Genomic DNA, 16,494 nt, shown 5'->3' with positions numbered 1-16,494 from the left:
TCAACACAGTTAAATTGAGTTGCATGTCGACATATAAGCACACCTTCTACCCGGTGGAAAATTGATGTTTACTGTTGATAACAGCCCTAATGCAGGCAGGCTAGGGGAATTTTCCCAGTTAGCTATATATTGTGGTACCATTAAGTGTTAAATTTGCTTATTCTTGTATTGTGTATCTTTTAACAGGTTTTATCAGAACAGATATGACAAAGTCTTTATCGGAGGATCAGTTTACAAAAACAATTCCTTTACAACGATTTGGAGATCCAGCTGAAGTTGGCAATGTTGCCATGTTTCTTATAAATTCTACATATATCACAGGACAGGTGTGAATATTATTAATAAATTTTAATATGTCTCTCTATTACTCAGAGACTGAATAAATGCAAGCAACAACATTCAAGTAACTGTAACATTTATTGTAGGCCATTACAATAGTGGAGCTGTAGCTTGGTGGTTAACATGCTTGCCTTCCAATTGCAACGTCCGGGGTTCAATCCTGACCTAGTGCCAGGGTTGTAACTCACGACTCTTTTCAACTCCACTCCCTAAGCCTCAAATAAGACTTTTTATTAGCATGATAAATTATAAAATAGTTTAACATCCTGTAATTGGTGAGTTTGTGCTCGCTGTTGGATGCGTATGAAAAAAAAATAATGACAGTACTACATAACCACAATACATTCCTTCTCATTCCAGAGGGCGCTATATTACTTTTAGTACACAACATGAACAACATAATTGAACAAAATAATGTCGTTTTTTCAGGTTATTGTTGTTGATGGCGGTCTACATTTAAACATGTAGGAAAACATGGGAAAGTTTGATGAACCAAAGGGACATGTGGTAAATACAAGTTGGTTTTGATCAAAATAATTCATATTTAAAACTGTTTTATGCAAAACACAGTTCTTTTGAAAAACTATTTTGGAAGGGTGTCTTAATTTTACTGCACCTATGTGGTGTCTCTCGTGGTAGACTTCACTTGCCCCAAGTCTGTATTGTCTTTTTTTTACATTAATAGTCCATCCGCCAGTGTTCCAATTTTTGTTTGGAAAATACACACTTGTAAAATGCATATAGAAATCGATTTGCAGACCGCACACATAAGATATGAATAACGTAGGTTATCATACAAAATTTGACTAAAATATATGCATTGCAAAGCTTAAACAATTGCTGAGTTTGGCAATGCTTTGTGCACTTATTATTGGTTTCTCTTAAAGTATCGATGTAGCACCATTATTGGTGTCTCTTAAAGTATCGATGTAGCACTATTCTTTGGTGTCTGTTAAAGTATCGATGTAGCACCATTATTGGTTTCTCTTAAAGTATCGATGTAGCACCATTATTGGTGTCTCTTAAAGTATCAATGTAGCACCATTATTGGTGTCTCTTAAAGTATCGATGTAGCACCATTATTGGTGTCCCTTAAAGTATCGATGTAGCACCATTATTGGTGTCTCTTAAAGTATCGATGTAGCACCATTATTGGTGTCTCTTAAAGTATCGATGTAGCACTATTCTTTGGTGTCTATTAAAGTATCGATGTAGCACCATTATTGGTGTCTCTTAAAGTATCGATGTAGCACCATTATTGGTGTCTCTTAAAGTATCGATGTAGCACTATTCTTTGGTGTCTCTTAAAGTATCGATGTAGCACCATTATTGGTGTCTATTAAAGTACTGATGTAGCACCATTATTGGTATCTCTTAAAGTATCGATATAGCACCATTATTGGTGTCTCTTAAAGTATCGATGTAGCACCATTATTGGTGTCTCTTAAAGTATCGATATAACACCATTATTGGTGTCTCTTAAACTATCGATGTAGCACCATTATTGGTGTCTCTTAAAGTACCGATGTAGCACCATTATTGGTGTCTCTTAAAGTATCGATGTAGCACCATTATTGGTGTCTCTTAAAGTATCGATATAGCACCATTATTGGTGTCTCTTAAAGTATCGATGTAGCACCATTATTGGTGTCTCTTAAAGTATCGATGTAGCACTATTCTTTGGTGCCTCTTAAACTATCGATGTAGCACTATTCTTTGGTGTCTCTTAAACTATCGATGTAGCACTATCTTTTAGTATCTAAAAGTATCTATATAGCATTATTCGTTGATGTTCACATTTTCATATAAACATTCCAGTACAATTGTGGTCCCTTGATATCCCGTGTGTGTTGATAGAGGAAAAGATTGTACAATAAACTAACACGTACAAACTCTACAGAAATCTTTTCTTAATTGTATTGTTGCTCTCTAGTCTGTCCCCATTTATCCATCGTGTGTGGTGTTATTCTTTTAGTCACTTTTTCATACAATTTTCTTTTGTTATGTCTTTTTCGTTTTTTAATTTTAATGTCCACAGAATGTTAAATAGCTAGTGAATTAAGGAAAATTTATAGACTTATATTAATTTGTGACTTCATCAAATCGTATTAAAATATTAATAACTGTATCTTCAATATCATATGTTGTTACTGTGAATGTTGCCAAGCATTTCACTAATTTATACGTTAAGCGCTTTATCATGCTTCACAATATTACCCCAATAATCAAATACGTTTGGAAACAGTGCTGCAATAAATGTGGTAGTAATCAGCGCAGTTGTGTTGTGACTTATAACAGGTACCAATTTTTACACCTAGGTGGAGATCTTAAGTTATAACCAGGCAATCTAGCAGGATGAAGAGCTCCGGAGATCAAAGGGTTTATCTGTGGATCCGACACGGATCAGTTCCACGCCCAATAATAGACACCGCGCGTCGCGTAAACATTTACATTTCACAGTACAGAAGTTGGTATTTGTCGCAGCCAGACGTAAGATTAAAGGACTGTTACGAGTTCCTATCTTGGCAAGACGAGCTCAGTGTCCTGTGTTTGGTTTCTTTGATTTTAAAACATGTAATATAAATATAATAAACATGTGTTAATGTAAGCTTATGTAGTTCGGAAGCAACATGTAGTTGTATTTATCCTTAGATTTAATTAAAATTCGTCTGATCAAATTACTAGGTTCGTGCTGATAAGGGAGCATTTTCTCCCTTGTGATGTTATCTCATCAAATTAATTCCGGTAATTTTAATTGCGTTATTATAATGCCGGGTACACAAGACAACATAGATACAAATCATCCTCCATGATGATGTATGTATAAATCGTCATCTTTTGTTAATGATTAAATAAATATGAAGAGGAAAAATATTATGATATATTAAGTGACTGAAATAAAAATATAACAGAAGACAATACCTGTAATTAGTTTCATAATCTTCTGTTTTATTTGACAAATAATCTACCGTATATAAATGTATATACATGCTGCTATATCATTTTAAAACATATTTTTAGCTAAAAGTGAAATTGATACTATATTACACAAAAGTCATTGTTGTAAAGCATAATATTAATAAGATATAAGAAAAACACATTCTTCAATGTATAAAGCGTTTTAGAATTCGTTGGGAAAGACGTAATTTATATCTTGAATTTGATCGACATAAAAAAATAAATACACACTCAGTTTCAGCATCGACTTGTGTAATGTTAAATAACGTACTTTAATTCGTCGATAGAAACAATTTATTCAAACAAAATAATTGTGTACGCGCGTGTTGGTTCCTACCCATCAACGTTAGCGAATTTTGTACCCATAGAAACAACTTACCCGGATGCGATATTTCTTTTCGTACATGAGTTGGGGACCCGTCATGAAACTAAAACAAAAATATACATGAATAATCATTAGTCATATACATAAGGTGTAACTACAATTCGCTAATGCAAAGGCTTTCTGTCGAGCCGTCTGTGTAGTCGAGTGGATTAGACTATCGACGTTACATGTCGATGTATGGGGTTCGAATCCCATATCCGAATCTTTATACTTTATAGCGAGAGAGAGATTATTTACTGGGTTAGGTTTAGTTATTATAGTTCGGCTTTCACATAACTTATGTACGAAAAAAAAAAATCGCTACCCGGATAAGTTTAAGCCTGAGTGAAGCATTTTGACGATGTCATTATATAGAACTTAAAGTTTTCCATTGATAGGCCTATATTATTATTTCTTGGTTGACGTTCGTACATATAAGGCCTACTTTTTGTTTTCCAACAGAAGAACAGATTAATCGGTTAGTCAGATACGCCTAAGGTTTGTAAGGAAAATCTCCCTCACACATTACAGTAATTTTAAACATACGTGAACCGACATTTTGATTCATATCTTGATACGATATGGCAATCGCATGTAATGTATCGCAACGAAATAAAGTTAAATTGTAAGAAATTATTTCTGAATTTAGGGTAGTAGGTCACTTATTGTTACCCAAATTATATAATTTTATCAACAGAAAATTATAACTTGATTTGCATCAGAACAAAACAAACCAATTTTAATTGATTACGTATAATGTTTCTGAAATTGGCTGCCATCCAGTGATAATGATAAAGATGTTTTAAAAATTATATTATAAATCGCATTGTATAAATTCATTAAAAATGTCATTTTGCAGCCAAGGAGTGACATTGCACCTTTGCCGTGAATAATATTTATTTTCTATCCAAATACTTATCAAGACCTGTTTATGCAATGAATGTCCCAGTGAGCAAATGTTAAACAGGCTTAAAGTGAGGGAGCCAACGATGTTGTTAGATTTCTCCTATAATAGCTTTTGCAATGCAATTACCACGTGACCAGGGGGAATAATGCTGTCAAAATGCATCTATGAAATTTACTAATGGTAAAGGCTTGCTGACGCACGAGCCAAGATGATTTACGTTTTTGTTGTAAATGTAAACATAGTCGAGTTAAAGGTGCACTAAATTAAATTTGAAAAAAAAAATTAAAACGTTTCAATGAAAAGGTCAGTGTCGGTTGACATTCTTTTTAAAAATGTATCTTTAAAAATACATCGATTCAAATTTAAAAGATGAAAAGCCGGCCGCGTGCAGTTTTAGTAAAGTTACTACTTTGATATACCATAAGTTGGTTACCCACAGAGCGCAAACATGTGACAAGTGCTACAGTATGTAGTGCCTGATTGATTTTTAATTTTGCTATGAACATATTGCAAATATCCTATAATTGCCTCGAAGAAAATCTTGTGCATATTTGGGATGAGTTCACAGTATTTTATAATATCGAATTATGCGACATACTTTCACGCGACAACCTTTCATTATTTGAAATAATACATGTCTGCTGCATGGTCGTTTTGTCGTGGTAAATTGCACGATATTTAGAAATTAAATTGTAGAAATACAGTTTGTTATTTAATAAATTCGTAAATTATATACATTCTGTCCTTGTATTCCTGTATATATATATTATCAGCTACGCTAATGTTCTCGTCCGTAAATATGGTACAATTTTTTGATTCCATTGTTTTTACAAATACTACAAATTGTAAGTAATCGTGTCTATAGTCTGTCTATTCTTTTGGTCTAGTGAGATGTCGGAACATTAGGTCAAGTCATTATGTAAAATGTCTATTGTAGTCGCATACATCATTGTCACACCGGTGGTAGGTCCTACATCTGTCATTAGCATTCTTATCAATATGTATTGATACCTAATAATAACACATCTGTACATAACGATACCTAACTTTTAACACGGAAGGAAACCCTAGTAGAACAACGCACATGATGACGATTGTTTTCAGTGTGCGCTCGACTTAAACGTGCGTGGTTATCATACTTGGAATCATATGTGGAGATACAGTGCAAAGAATCGAGTGATATTAGCAGTTGACTAAAACTACATTCGTTTCACGAAACGGAAGACGTTCAATTCTGTATATATGATTTAAAACAACACGGCGCCGTCTTCTTCCGTTCTGTGAAACGTAGCTTTACCCGTAAAGGGCTTTTCTGACAACATTTACGCGTTTTATTTATGATGAAGTTAAACGTACCACAGATTAATAGAGCACTTTTTGTAGTACTGATTAGCCTGCCTCTTTAAATCATTGACCTTATTTGATGGATTGCCTTTTTCGAGGACTGACGTCACAGCAAAATAATTAAACCATTTATACTCCATTATGTTTTGTTTAAAAACATCATAAATCATTTATCATTTTTGAATCAAGAATCATTCATCATAAATCATTTATCGTTTTATGTGATAAATACGTATCTTTTGTATTTGTTCAATAATTCGTCCGTGTCAGAGAGAAAAGTGACGCGTGCATTCAAAGGCAAGCAATAATGTAATTACCGTATAAACAACCTCCCATTAACTATTTCAAAATAAACGAGCACTTTTCAATTATTGAGTTATAATATCATCCGCTTATTTGAACCAAATCGGTCCTGTGAATGCTCCTTGTGGCGGAAACATCGCAAAAGGGGAAAACCCATGACATTCCCAGCTTTTCTCTTAACATTCTCAAGAATTTTTCCCAACAAAATAATATTAAACTTGTTGCGTTATTGGTGCGCTGCGACTCTCGACATAGCAAAGCCCCATTATGATCGAACGAGACCATAAAGTACAATTGTTTTGTACGCATGTTTCTCATTTAGAATATTGTATATAACTTTAATAAATAAAAAAGATGATGGCATTTTTTATTATAACACCACCGGCACCCGGTACATACAACATACGTAGTTTACAGTAGGCAACTCAATGATTGTATCCATGCTACAATATAGGTTAGTTTTGGTTAATTTTCGGTTGCATGAGTATTCTCCGCAATTCAAGTATGCTTTCCACAGGGTTTCCGTATTGAAATTCCAACTTTATGATACGCTTGAAAGCTTTCTTTGTGCGCGTTATACCGACATTACGTTATATAGTTTCTCGCTTAAAGGGCCTTTCACACCTGTTCCGGCACGGTTCCGGTCCGGCGACGGCAAATCCAATAGAACGTCAATGTTTCGTTTTTACGCGGCTACGCGCATATCGATTGGTGCTTGGCCGCGTGGAGCGTCGTGAAAACGAAACACTGGCGTTCGATTCGCCGGACCGGAACCGTGCCGGAACAGGTGTGAAAGGCCCTTTAGTATGGTATGGTGCACACGTTAATAATCTACGCTTGCGTTATGCAGTGGTGGTCTTTCCGTGACATCCCAGCTTGATGGTGTTGTAGCATCGGTACAAACTCGGTTACTTCGGCTGCTCGATTGTTTCTGCTGTCTGATGGAACCGGTGTGTGAGTAACTAAAGTGGCCTGGCGGCTGATCAGATTCGATGGCTTTATTAATGGTCGACGACTTGTATCACAACATATCTTGCAACAGGATAAAGAAGACCGAAATTCTCTCCGAAATTTTGCTGTTGGGATAAAATATATATTACTAACCTATATTTAATAAACACAATGTACATTGAGGCTGAGCTTAGGTTGAAGCAGGACGGTCGCATTTGAAGTGAACCTCTTTTTGGAACACCCCTATTTAAAGGGACATCACCCCTATTCAAAGGACACCACCTCTATATGCCTATTCAGCGGTAAGATTACCGTTTCAAAAATTGAGTTGAACTCAAGAACAGTTATTTTCATTTGATTCTAATTTGCACAACAGTTTTTATTTGGGTCTACAATGCTCCCGTTCATATTTGAAATTTATTAGAGGCTTTGATCAAATCAGACGCTGATAATTGGTGACGTAACCGCGGCACTTGAATGAACAAATAGGCTTTCACTAATGTTTTACTTACCACTCATAAAGTTGTAGATAATCGGATTGATGGCGCTGTTCATATACACCAGTAGGTAGGAGACGAGTATTGATATATGAACTCGTCTGTCAATCGACGGATCCGAATACGTGTCTAAATTGTTGAAATATTCGAATGTTCTTTAAATGAAAAGAAAGAATAATGATTTAGTATTATTATAATGTTGTGTGTGACATGATGGGAATACTCACTTATTTATACTGTACTAAGATTGGTATGAATACGCTTTCGAATAGAACCGTGTTCTCTGATAGAACTAGAACCCCGATCACCATAATTGTTATACCTCCAAGTAATGGCCAATCAGTGTGTAAAGTAAGGGCTACATGATCGATTGATTCTTTAGTGCATTATGGGTCATTGGTCGTCTCAACTCCAAAACTGTGTCGAGAGAGTCCCGAATGTCTCTAACATGACGTAACTAATTCATAGTTACTGTAGGCCTACGTCGCTGCAAATCGAATGCTTCCACATGCCCTCTTCATAGTGTGGCAATTACAAATTTCAGAACTGAACCAAATACTGTAGTCAATACGAATGTCAAAATGTGTCGACAACTGAAAATATTAAGCTCTGTCTACACTATCAACTTTATATGACAACAAAATGTGATGTGCCCATATATGGACATGATGATGTCATATCATTACCATATTTTAGCATATCACTACCATGATATGGGCACCTCACATATTTTTGTCACATAAAGTTTGATAGTGTAGACAGAGCTTTACGCATTGATTTGAATATAATTGTTACCATACGCAAACGATTCTAAAAATAAAGAATTCAATGTCCAATATATCTGGGCATTCCATCTTTAGAATCGGATTTTACCAAAATCTCTCCGCTTTATTTTAGAAAATCTCTTGATATTTGTGGTAGTTTTAAGGTGATGTTGAATTGTACAATATTACTTTGTTATGAGCATTTGCTTCATACTGACCTCATAAGATTGATTATCCTAAACGGCAAGTAGCACAATCCGAATGCGGCAACTACTGCGATCAGCATCCGGGCAATTTTACGCCTCGATAATACCTGCGCCTGCGTGGTACTAAACCGACGTCCTAACTTCTTACGTCCATTCGCAACTGTCCCTGTACTATATTCCTCCGTTGGAATTTCCGACCAAAGACGAACGCACACCCGAAAATATGAAACTGAGATGATCGTCAATGGAACGAAATACGTCACTAGTGCGATGAATACCCGGTATGACTTGTACATCCGGGTTCCAATCCAATCAGCCTGTACACAAAAAAAAAGAAAAAAAGTATATTCATTATTGTAGTCACTTAGTAAACTTATTACCACTTGAATTGCTATCTAAGTAAAGTGCAAATGACTAAGTATCATAATTAACGTCTTCAGTGTCCTTGTAGCTGAGAAAAGTATCACAACTAATAACGATAAATTTAGTTTTAAGTGCACAAAGCATTGACTATAATTGACGTATTGTATTTACCGGAGAAATATCTTCATTGTGATGATTGTGTGGGCTTATCGATATTAAACACTAACATTATACTTGCTCATAAAAGTCGAAATAGTAAATTATATTATTACTCTATTTCAAGTGTTTAAGTTTTACTACATAAGAAAAAGTATCTTTTATGTCTCTCCTCCTACCTCTCTCCTCTCTTTCTCCCCGCGCCATAAAGCGTGGTTCCCACTAGCGACGCAACGCAAGGACGTAACGCAAGGCAAGTGAATTGACCAATCACAAGCGATGGCTTATTCACTTGTGATTGCTAACTGTCTATAACTTCGCTTGTCATTGGTTAAAACGCTTGCGTTGCGTTTACGTCCTTGATAACGGACCAAAATTATATTAAAAAATACATATATAATTTAATCAAATGAAATAGAAAAACACCACAAAGTCACAGCAATTTCTTGATTCAATGATTATTACTGAAACTTAAAGCTAAAAAATGTAGGTAGAAATAAAAATATGCATGCGCATAAACCAAGGCTTTTTTATGCGCAAATAAATTTACCCAGTGAAAAACATAATAAATAGACATTCCATTGCAAAAACGCGACCAACGTTGACGTTCCATTTATAAAACGCGTTCAGACGCATCCAAAAACGTAATAAATGGACGACTATACCTGCAAAACGCGTCAAAATGCGTCCAAAATAATAAATAGACGTTCCCTTGGAAGTACGCGTTTAACGTTTTAAATTTACGACGCTATAATACATTTTGAACAAAAACATATATATATATAATAATTTTTATATTAAAGATAAAATAATATAGGCCTATATTTGATTTCTATCTTCTAACAATCATAATTTTACTTTGTTCCGTCTAGTCCGCTATCTAGCCCGTGGTTGTCTTATTCCTGAGGGATTAATTAATGCATAATATAAATGTGAGAATAGAATAATACTATTATTACAACCGTGTCGTGTCAATTCAAATAACATTATTCGTTGTGATACTTCGATCAATCGTGATGCATTAACACGACATAACTTTGAACATAATAATGACCATTATGTACTATGTATGTCGAACATGAGATTTGCATGACCCATATATCGTATCATTTTTTCACCTCAGCCATAATTAAAACTATTCCATTCAAAATATCCACGTGTTTAATACAAATTAATTATAGTGAGTTTTGTATAGTATTGTATACGTAATTCGACCTAGATTTAGTAACTCAACGAGAGAGTTCAAACAAATTAACAGTTTTTCAATGTTGTTAGTGTCCATTAAATAAACATAAATGTCATGTTTGATAATTATATTGATTGTTAGAGTGCCCTCTATGTCGCCTCAAACTTTGATAGATTACCTAGTTCCATCCTTCAAAATGAACGAATGAAGCAACTCGAGCTTTCTTGAATAAGCGATTCTCTGGGTAGGCATACATTTTAAACGCCTCGCTCGATTGATACCAATGCCTCCTGGACATGCTTTTTGTAATCTTTATATTACGGTACTTCGCCCTTGGCATTTTAACAGAGCAATCGGTTAGGTCAGACGTAACGTTAATGTTATGGTTTTTCCCTGTAATAAATTTACTGGGTTAAGGTCACCACAGGTGTGGGGAATCGGTGATCCATGCGTTTCATTTCATTTTCAAATTTCACCTACGAAAGAATGGCGTTTGAGCACGTACTCGCCGCTGGCCCACGTACTTGTGGAAACAAACAAAAGTCCCCAACATTGATAAAAACTTGGTCTTTTGTCGACTAGTTCTATTTGACGACATTAACTAATGATGTTGTCAATACGTAAGCGATTGAATCATGAGTTGGTCGTTTGGCAGGTGATGTGGTTTAATACAATCAACATTAACAGTATTATGCGTATTAAAGGATATTATAACATCAATACATCCAAAGCGTATTTTCCAATATAAGAACATTTAGATTGAGCAAGTTTATTTTTAACTTCGAATTAATAGATTATATAAGATAAGTTTGTACAGTATTCTAATAATTAAGCATTTTATAAAATGTGCATCTACTTTGATTGATATTAATTAAACTTCTAATCATTAGGCGAGTTTTAAAGATCTGGTGCAGGCAAAACAATTTTGGTCGATCATATACATTTCTAATAATTTTTTTGGATTTTTGTTTGTGTTGTTGAAAATATGAACTTCTGATCATTGAGGGTGGAATCCCCTTCTTTTGTACGCATATTTAAAAAAAAGGAAAATTTTGAACTTAAAAAGAAAAGGTTATCAAATTATGGTCAAATTTAGTAGTATAAAATAAAATATATAAACAATATATATAGAATAAGTCATAATTATAAAAATCATCTTGGTCAGTTGAAATTGAAACGAATTATTTCCAGCAATAACATTTTACAAATATAACTACCTAAATTTCGAATTGTGGATTAAGATATATCATCAGACAAATTAGTTACAAAAACGGTTTATCACTTTTACTAGCAAATAACTCATCGTTGTCACAACGGACAATAATTGATTAGTTTACGATGCTATTTCTTCGCTCTTTAGCAGCTATCAAACATTTGGAAAATAAACGTCCAAGAATCCGTCCTTTCTGGTTTTCCCCCTCAAAGTTGATAACTTAGGACTTAGTACAGTAGAAACCTTACCTAAAGCATGTTTTCCTGTCGACGTTATTCCAATAACATCGATAGGAAAACAGGCTTTATTTATTACACCATCTGGATCCAATGCGTCACCTATAGGTCTGTCCCTTAAATAGAGGTTTGTCGTAGTAGTGTTATAACATATATTGCCTGTCACGGTAAAGTGACTTGATATAATGTCTATGATACTGGGCACATATAGATACAGTACCGAGAATCGGGTGTAAAAGGAATGTCTCCTGAATGGAGGTGTCAAAAGAAAGGAAGGAGGGTAAAAATAAGAAGGCTACCTAAAAACATGAACTTTACAATACCTGATAGCATTCTGTCAGCCAATTTTTATCTGGGAAAAACGTCTGAGTTGCCAAGTTTTTGCGTGTGGTACGGAAACTTGTTGGTATTACGATGCATAAAGACACTATCCAGACAATTGCAATTATCGCAAGGGTCCTTTTGGTGTTGCTATGGAACTGAAATGAGCGACATATTGCCAGGTAACGGTCAACGGCTATCACTGTTAACGTGAATATTGATACACACACTGATACCATCTGAAAAGATATGAAATATTATGTTACCGGTGAATTGGGTTCGAATCTCAACTGTAGTAGCAAGGCAAAAGTTCGTTCGGTCATGGGAAGGTGCACATCTTTAGGAGCTGTAACTAAAGTTTAGAAAATGAACATTCCATGTAACTGTCACAGGCAACTGTTTCCAGGACAATATAGTTATTGGAGCTATTAGAAAAGTATAACACTTTAAATTTCGTATGTTTATCCTATCCTTTTTCAATTAACAACTGTGATGAAAGCAGAGAAATGGTTGTCATTTTCTTTGGCATGTGTGAAAGTTCTCTGTCTCAGGTTGGAAATGAGGAATAGAAGATTAATGACTAACGAAGACTAAACAGCACGCCCCTGACAAGCCATCCAGTGTTCCACAGTTTATCTGGACAGTTTTTTTTATATATACATTCATCCGCCTGAATTTCACGTCAGTTTTGCTAAATATTAACTGTACATTAATGAATAGTGTTGGAATGTCGACATATGGAACAATTAATGAATTCGCTAAGTAGCTTTATTAAAATAGTTATACAAACATGTATAGATGCAGATCTTATTATTAGCCTTATATGAGAACCATATGGTGTTCACTAATTTACAGCCAACCTTTGGACTTGGGACGTTTGTGACGATGTGCTTTCATGGATGAAAAAACATAGACCTGTGGTATTTTCATAATTTGCGTGAGGTACGAGGTTAGATGGGAGGGGATTGGCGCCATCATTGTATGGGTGGTAAATGATTTTATAATTTCATTTTTTTTCGGTAACATAGATTGCTATTTTAGAACAATTTGATGTTTATATTTAAATGTTGTAGGTCTCGGTGTAAATTACAGTTTATTGAAGGTTTAACCATTCTCCCTTTCCTCTTCCTTAATGTATGACTTATAACTACTATCTTGTATATGAATTTGCTTATTTGAATGAGAAGGTTATTTAGTTAAAATAAATTCAATAAATGCTGATTGCCGTAATGTGACATTGCTATAAATCCCATTTGTTGACTATAAAAATATTTCATCAATAATAAATTCAATTCCAGTGACGTTGCTTGTGATTACTTATTCAATGATCTTTTTCACATCTATGTTCTTCAACAACATTAATAATTCATGTAAACATTTTCATTCATGTGTATTTTCCATCCATCTGTTTGAAGTACCGGCTCCGGCCAAAACTGTTTGATTTTGTTCATTAACAATTTATTGAAAAACATGGGGGATAGTTCAAATTACACAGTAAAATCTCTATTCTTTTGTACACAAATATTGTAAATAGAGAGGCATTTTAAAAAGCTATGAAAAATAAACGGTGTGGTAAAAAATGTTATCAGATGACTAAATATAGGTAATATAACTTGAATATTACATTTCTGATATTTTTATTCAACTTCAGATTTTTATTTTCATGCTATAGCAAACATTATCCACCATCTTTTTTCACCGTCTAGGGAGTCACCGGAAATAACACTCTCTCTGGCTGTTTAAGAATAATTCTAGGAGGAATTTCTTTCAAGTCTTTTAGACCCGATTTCCCTTCTGGTTTATTTTATTTGTTTTTAATTCGAATCTATATTAAACACAAGGCTCAGGACGACCAAATTAATATAATCAGTATATAGAAGAATTATAGTTTTCCATGTATTGTTATATTTCTTTGATAAAAGCGCTGACGTACATGTATTCATTTTATTATGAAATATACTGAAAACATGTTTTAGCCCGAGTTATGTGTTTTTTTGTTGTTTTTTTAAAAAATGTGTTACGATTAGTATTTTATTGAGCAAAACAAATGAAACTCTTACCTGAAAGTAGTGCATAAAGCGACATGATATTTCACCAAAGAACCACGAATCCGAAACGGTAACGGTAAGCAAAAACGGCAAACAAATTAATATCACTAGCATATCAGCCACTGCTAGGTTCACAATATAGAAATTCACCGGTGAGCGCATGTGTGCGTTACGTATTACCGCAACGCATACGAGTAAGTTACCAACTAACGCAATAACAAATACTACAGCGTACACACCGATCATTATCCATTCAAACGTTTCGGGAAATACTTTTTTGCGAATTTCTTTGTATAAAATATCCCGAATGTCGTAATCTTGATCGGTTTCGTTGAAAGACATCACTTTTAATCGGATCGCAACAACTATTCTATTGTAATCCAGTGGTGGTATGACTCGAATCCGTTCGTTAAAAGTTCGCAAATGTTGAATTGTACCTCATGATCTTAGAGATGAATTCATAAAGTCAAAAGCTTCTTGATCTCGATCAGTTCGTTAATGAGTCTGGATGTCAAAGCACGTTCAATTTATACCGTGGTTCCAGTCTTGTAAATTAGTCTTTTCCTATATGTAAAAACTCCTATAGTATAAAATAAAAAACAATACATGAAGGTGATTTGAAGAAACGAGTTGGCTGCGTACAGCGCATTGGCTGTGCTGCGTTAGTAGATATCATTTGTTCAAGCAAAGTTGTAAGTTTAAATGCAAGACGTTTGATAATGGAGACTTTATGCAAATTAATTATAATGACTATACGCATGCGTAAACATTATCTCTTGATGGTACCATACACAAACACACAAATGTTTGCATTTTAAAGGTGAAATTCGCGGCTATCGTTAGTGTCCGATCTAGGCGGATAATGTCAAGAGAGGAGCCGGTTAACTTCACGTTACGGCAGCCAGAGAGATCAGCCAACACACTAGTGGCGTGTATTTCCGTCGTTACTGTATTTCATTTCAGTCGTGACGTAATCAATCCAATACGGACTTACAACATGACCGAAACTCAGATATATGGCTATATTATACAAACGGGAAAAAAAGATTTAAAAAAGGATAATTAATTATTAAATGACAATATTATACGCGCTGGTTATATTTTGTATGACTTTGTAGCTGTATACATTTTATTCATTTTGATAGTTTATTAATAATTATCTTTTGTCAAAATAAAACGTTTATTGAAACTGACATACTTTTAGATTATTAATATACCAGGATATCAATTCACTTCTTATTAATGAACCGTAATCTGAAATAACCGTAGATATAGCTACGGTAAGCTTTCATTTTCTTAATACTTCAATGACAGGATAATGAGACTGTTGTGATTTAACGGCAGTAAACAAGAAAAAAGTTCTGACAAAATATAGATATTTGGTTGTAACTCTAAGCTTCGTTCACACTGAGCCCGGATTCCGGTTCGGATAAATCACTCGTGTTATCGGAAAAGTAACATATCCCGGACTTTTCTCCAGCCATATTTACGCGAATCAAACCGTGCTCTGATCTGTTTTTTTCCTAAGGCAGAGCTACTTTTATTTGCCACGTACAAAATAAACGAAGTGATATGATTTCGATTTTTTCAAAAAAAAAGTAAATTGGTATAATTATTAATACGCGTGCGCATTAACCAGGGCTTTCGATTCGTACGAATACAATCGCCTTATATCGTTAAGAAAAAAAGACGTTAAATTGCACATATTAAGCTGATATGCTTCATTGTATAATCCTTCTAATGATTTCTCCTTTTTAGTATGTATTACTGATTATTAATGTTTAAACACAAGTTGTAACAATTGTCCGGTAGCTATGTATGATGTATGTTTTCCTTGAGCATGTGATAGAATATAAAGATAAACTACAATAAAAACCTCCTTTGGGACACCCTCTATATTAAAAGAGATGTATATGTACAAAACTATACCACTTCAGACCATATATTAAATAAAAAATTGTCAGCAAGAACGTAAGCTAATGCATGCATACATGATTTCAGAGGTTGTGAACGCGCGTATAGTTTGTGTGTGCAACTGTGAAGAAGCAGTTAATAAGGCTTGTGCCTCGTTATTTAACGGCTTTACCTGGTAAAGGATCACCGTAGGAATCACGGCTTGTCTTAGACTGGCGGCAGAGATACGTAGAAAGTACAATTATTTGTGACATCCAAATTTTATATGTCACTTATCGTTAACTAACATTGATTGTTTCCGTATTTTGTAAAAACAACGTTTTTCTCATTCCTGGAACGACTTAGACCTTACAACTATTCAAGCTTATATTAGAACGTCAAGAACACAAACAATAACATACATCTAACGTACGCGCATAGTAAA

At 34.5% G+C, this 16,494-nt stretch overlaps 2 protein-coding genes across 7 annotated transcripts in view; one reads left to right on the top strand and one right to left on the bottom strand.

Annotated features, from left to right (window-relative positions):
- Positions 1–16,494, top strand: part of LOC140062499 (3-oxoacyl-[acyl-carrier-protein] reductase-like) — a 48,755-nt gene that overhangs the window by 4,189 nt on the left and 28,072 nt on the right. The window contains exons 4-6 of one of the 5 annotated variants that reach the window (XM_072108747.1): positions 187–326; positions 769–846; positions 2,658–3,521. In XM_072108747.1, the coding sequence (XP_071964848.1) occupies positions 187–326; positions 769–807 (179 nt within the window). In that variant the 3' untranslated portion in view covers positions 808–846; positions 2,658–3,521. Of the gene's footprint in view, positions 1–186; positions 327–768; positions 1,698–2,657; positions 3,522–16,494 lie in introns of those variants that run through there. The other 4 variants (XM_072108748.1, XM_072108750.1, XM_072108749.1 and 1 more) reach the window with 4 other exon arrangements.
- The window catches only part of LOC140062497 (orexin receptor type 2-like), a 49,682-nt gene continuing 40,208 nt past the window's right edge, over positions 7,021–16,494 (bottom strand). For both annotated transcript variants that reach the window (XM_072108743.1, XM_072108742.1), the window contains 5 exons: positions 14,169–14,736; positions 12,111–12,347; positions 8,646–8,950; positions 7,679–7,818; positions 7,021–7,291 (listed from right to left, as the gene is read on the bottom strand). In XM_072108743.1, coding sequence (XP_071964844.1) covers positions 7,047–7,291; positions 7,679–7,818; positions 8,646–8,950; positions 12,111–12,347; positions 14,169–14,498 — 1,257 coding nt within the window. In that variant the 5' untranslated portion in view covers positions 14,499–14,736 and the 3' untranslated portion in view covers positions 7,021–7,046. The remainder of the gene's footprint in view (positions 7,292–7,678; positions 7,819–8,645; positions 8,951–12,110; positions 12,348–14,168; positions 14,737–16,494) is intronic.

This window comes from Antedon mediterranea, chromosome 11, assembly GCF_964355755.1.
Source record: "Antedon mediterranea chromosome 11, ecAntMedi1.1, whole genome shotgun sequence".
In the NCBI taxonomy this organism is placed as follows: Eukaryota; Metazoa; Echinodermata; class Crinoidea; order Comatulida; family Antedonidae; genus Antedon; species Antedon mediterranea.
This window is presented reverse-complemented; position numbering and strand designations above follow the sequence as displayed.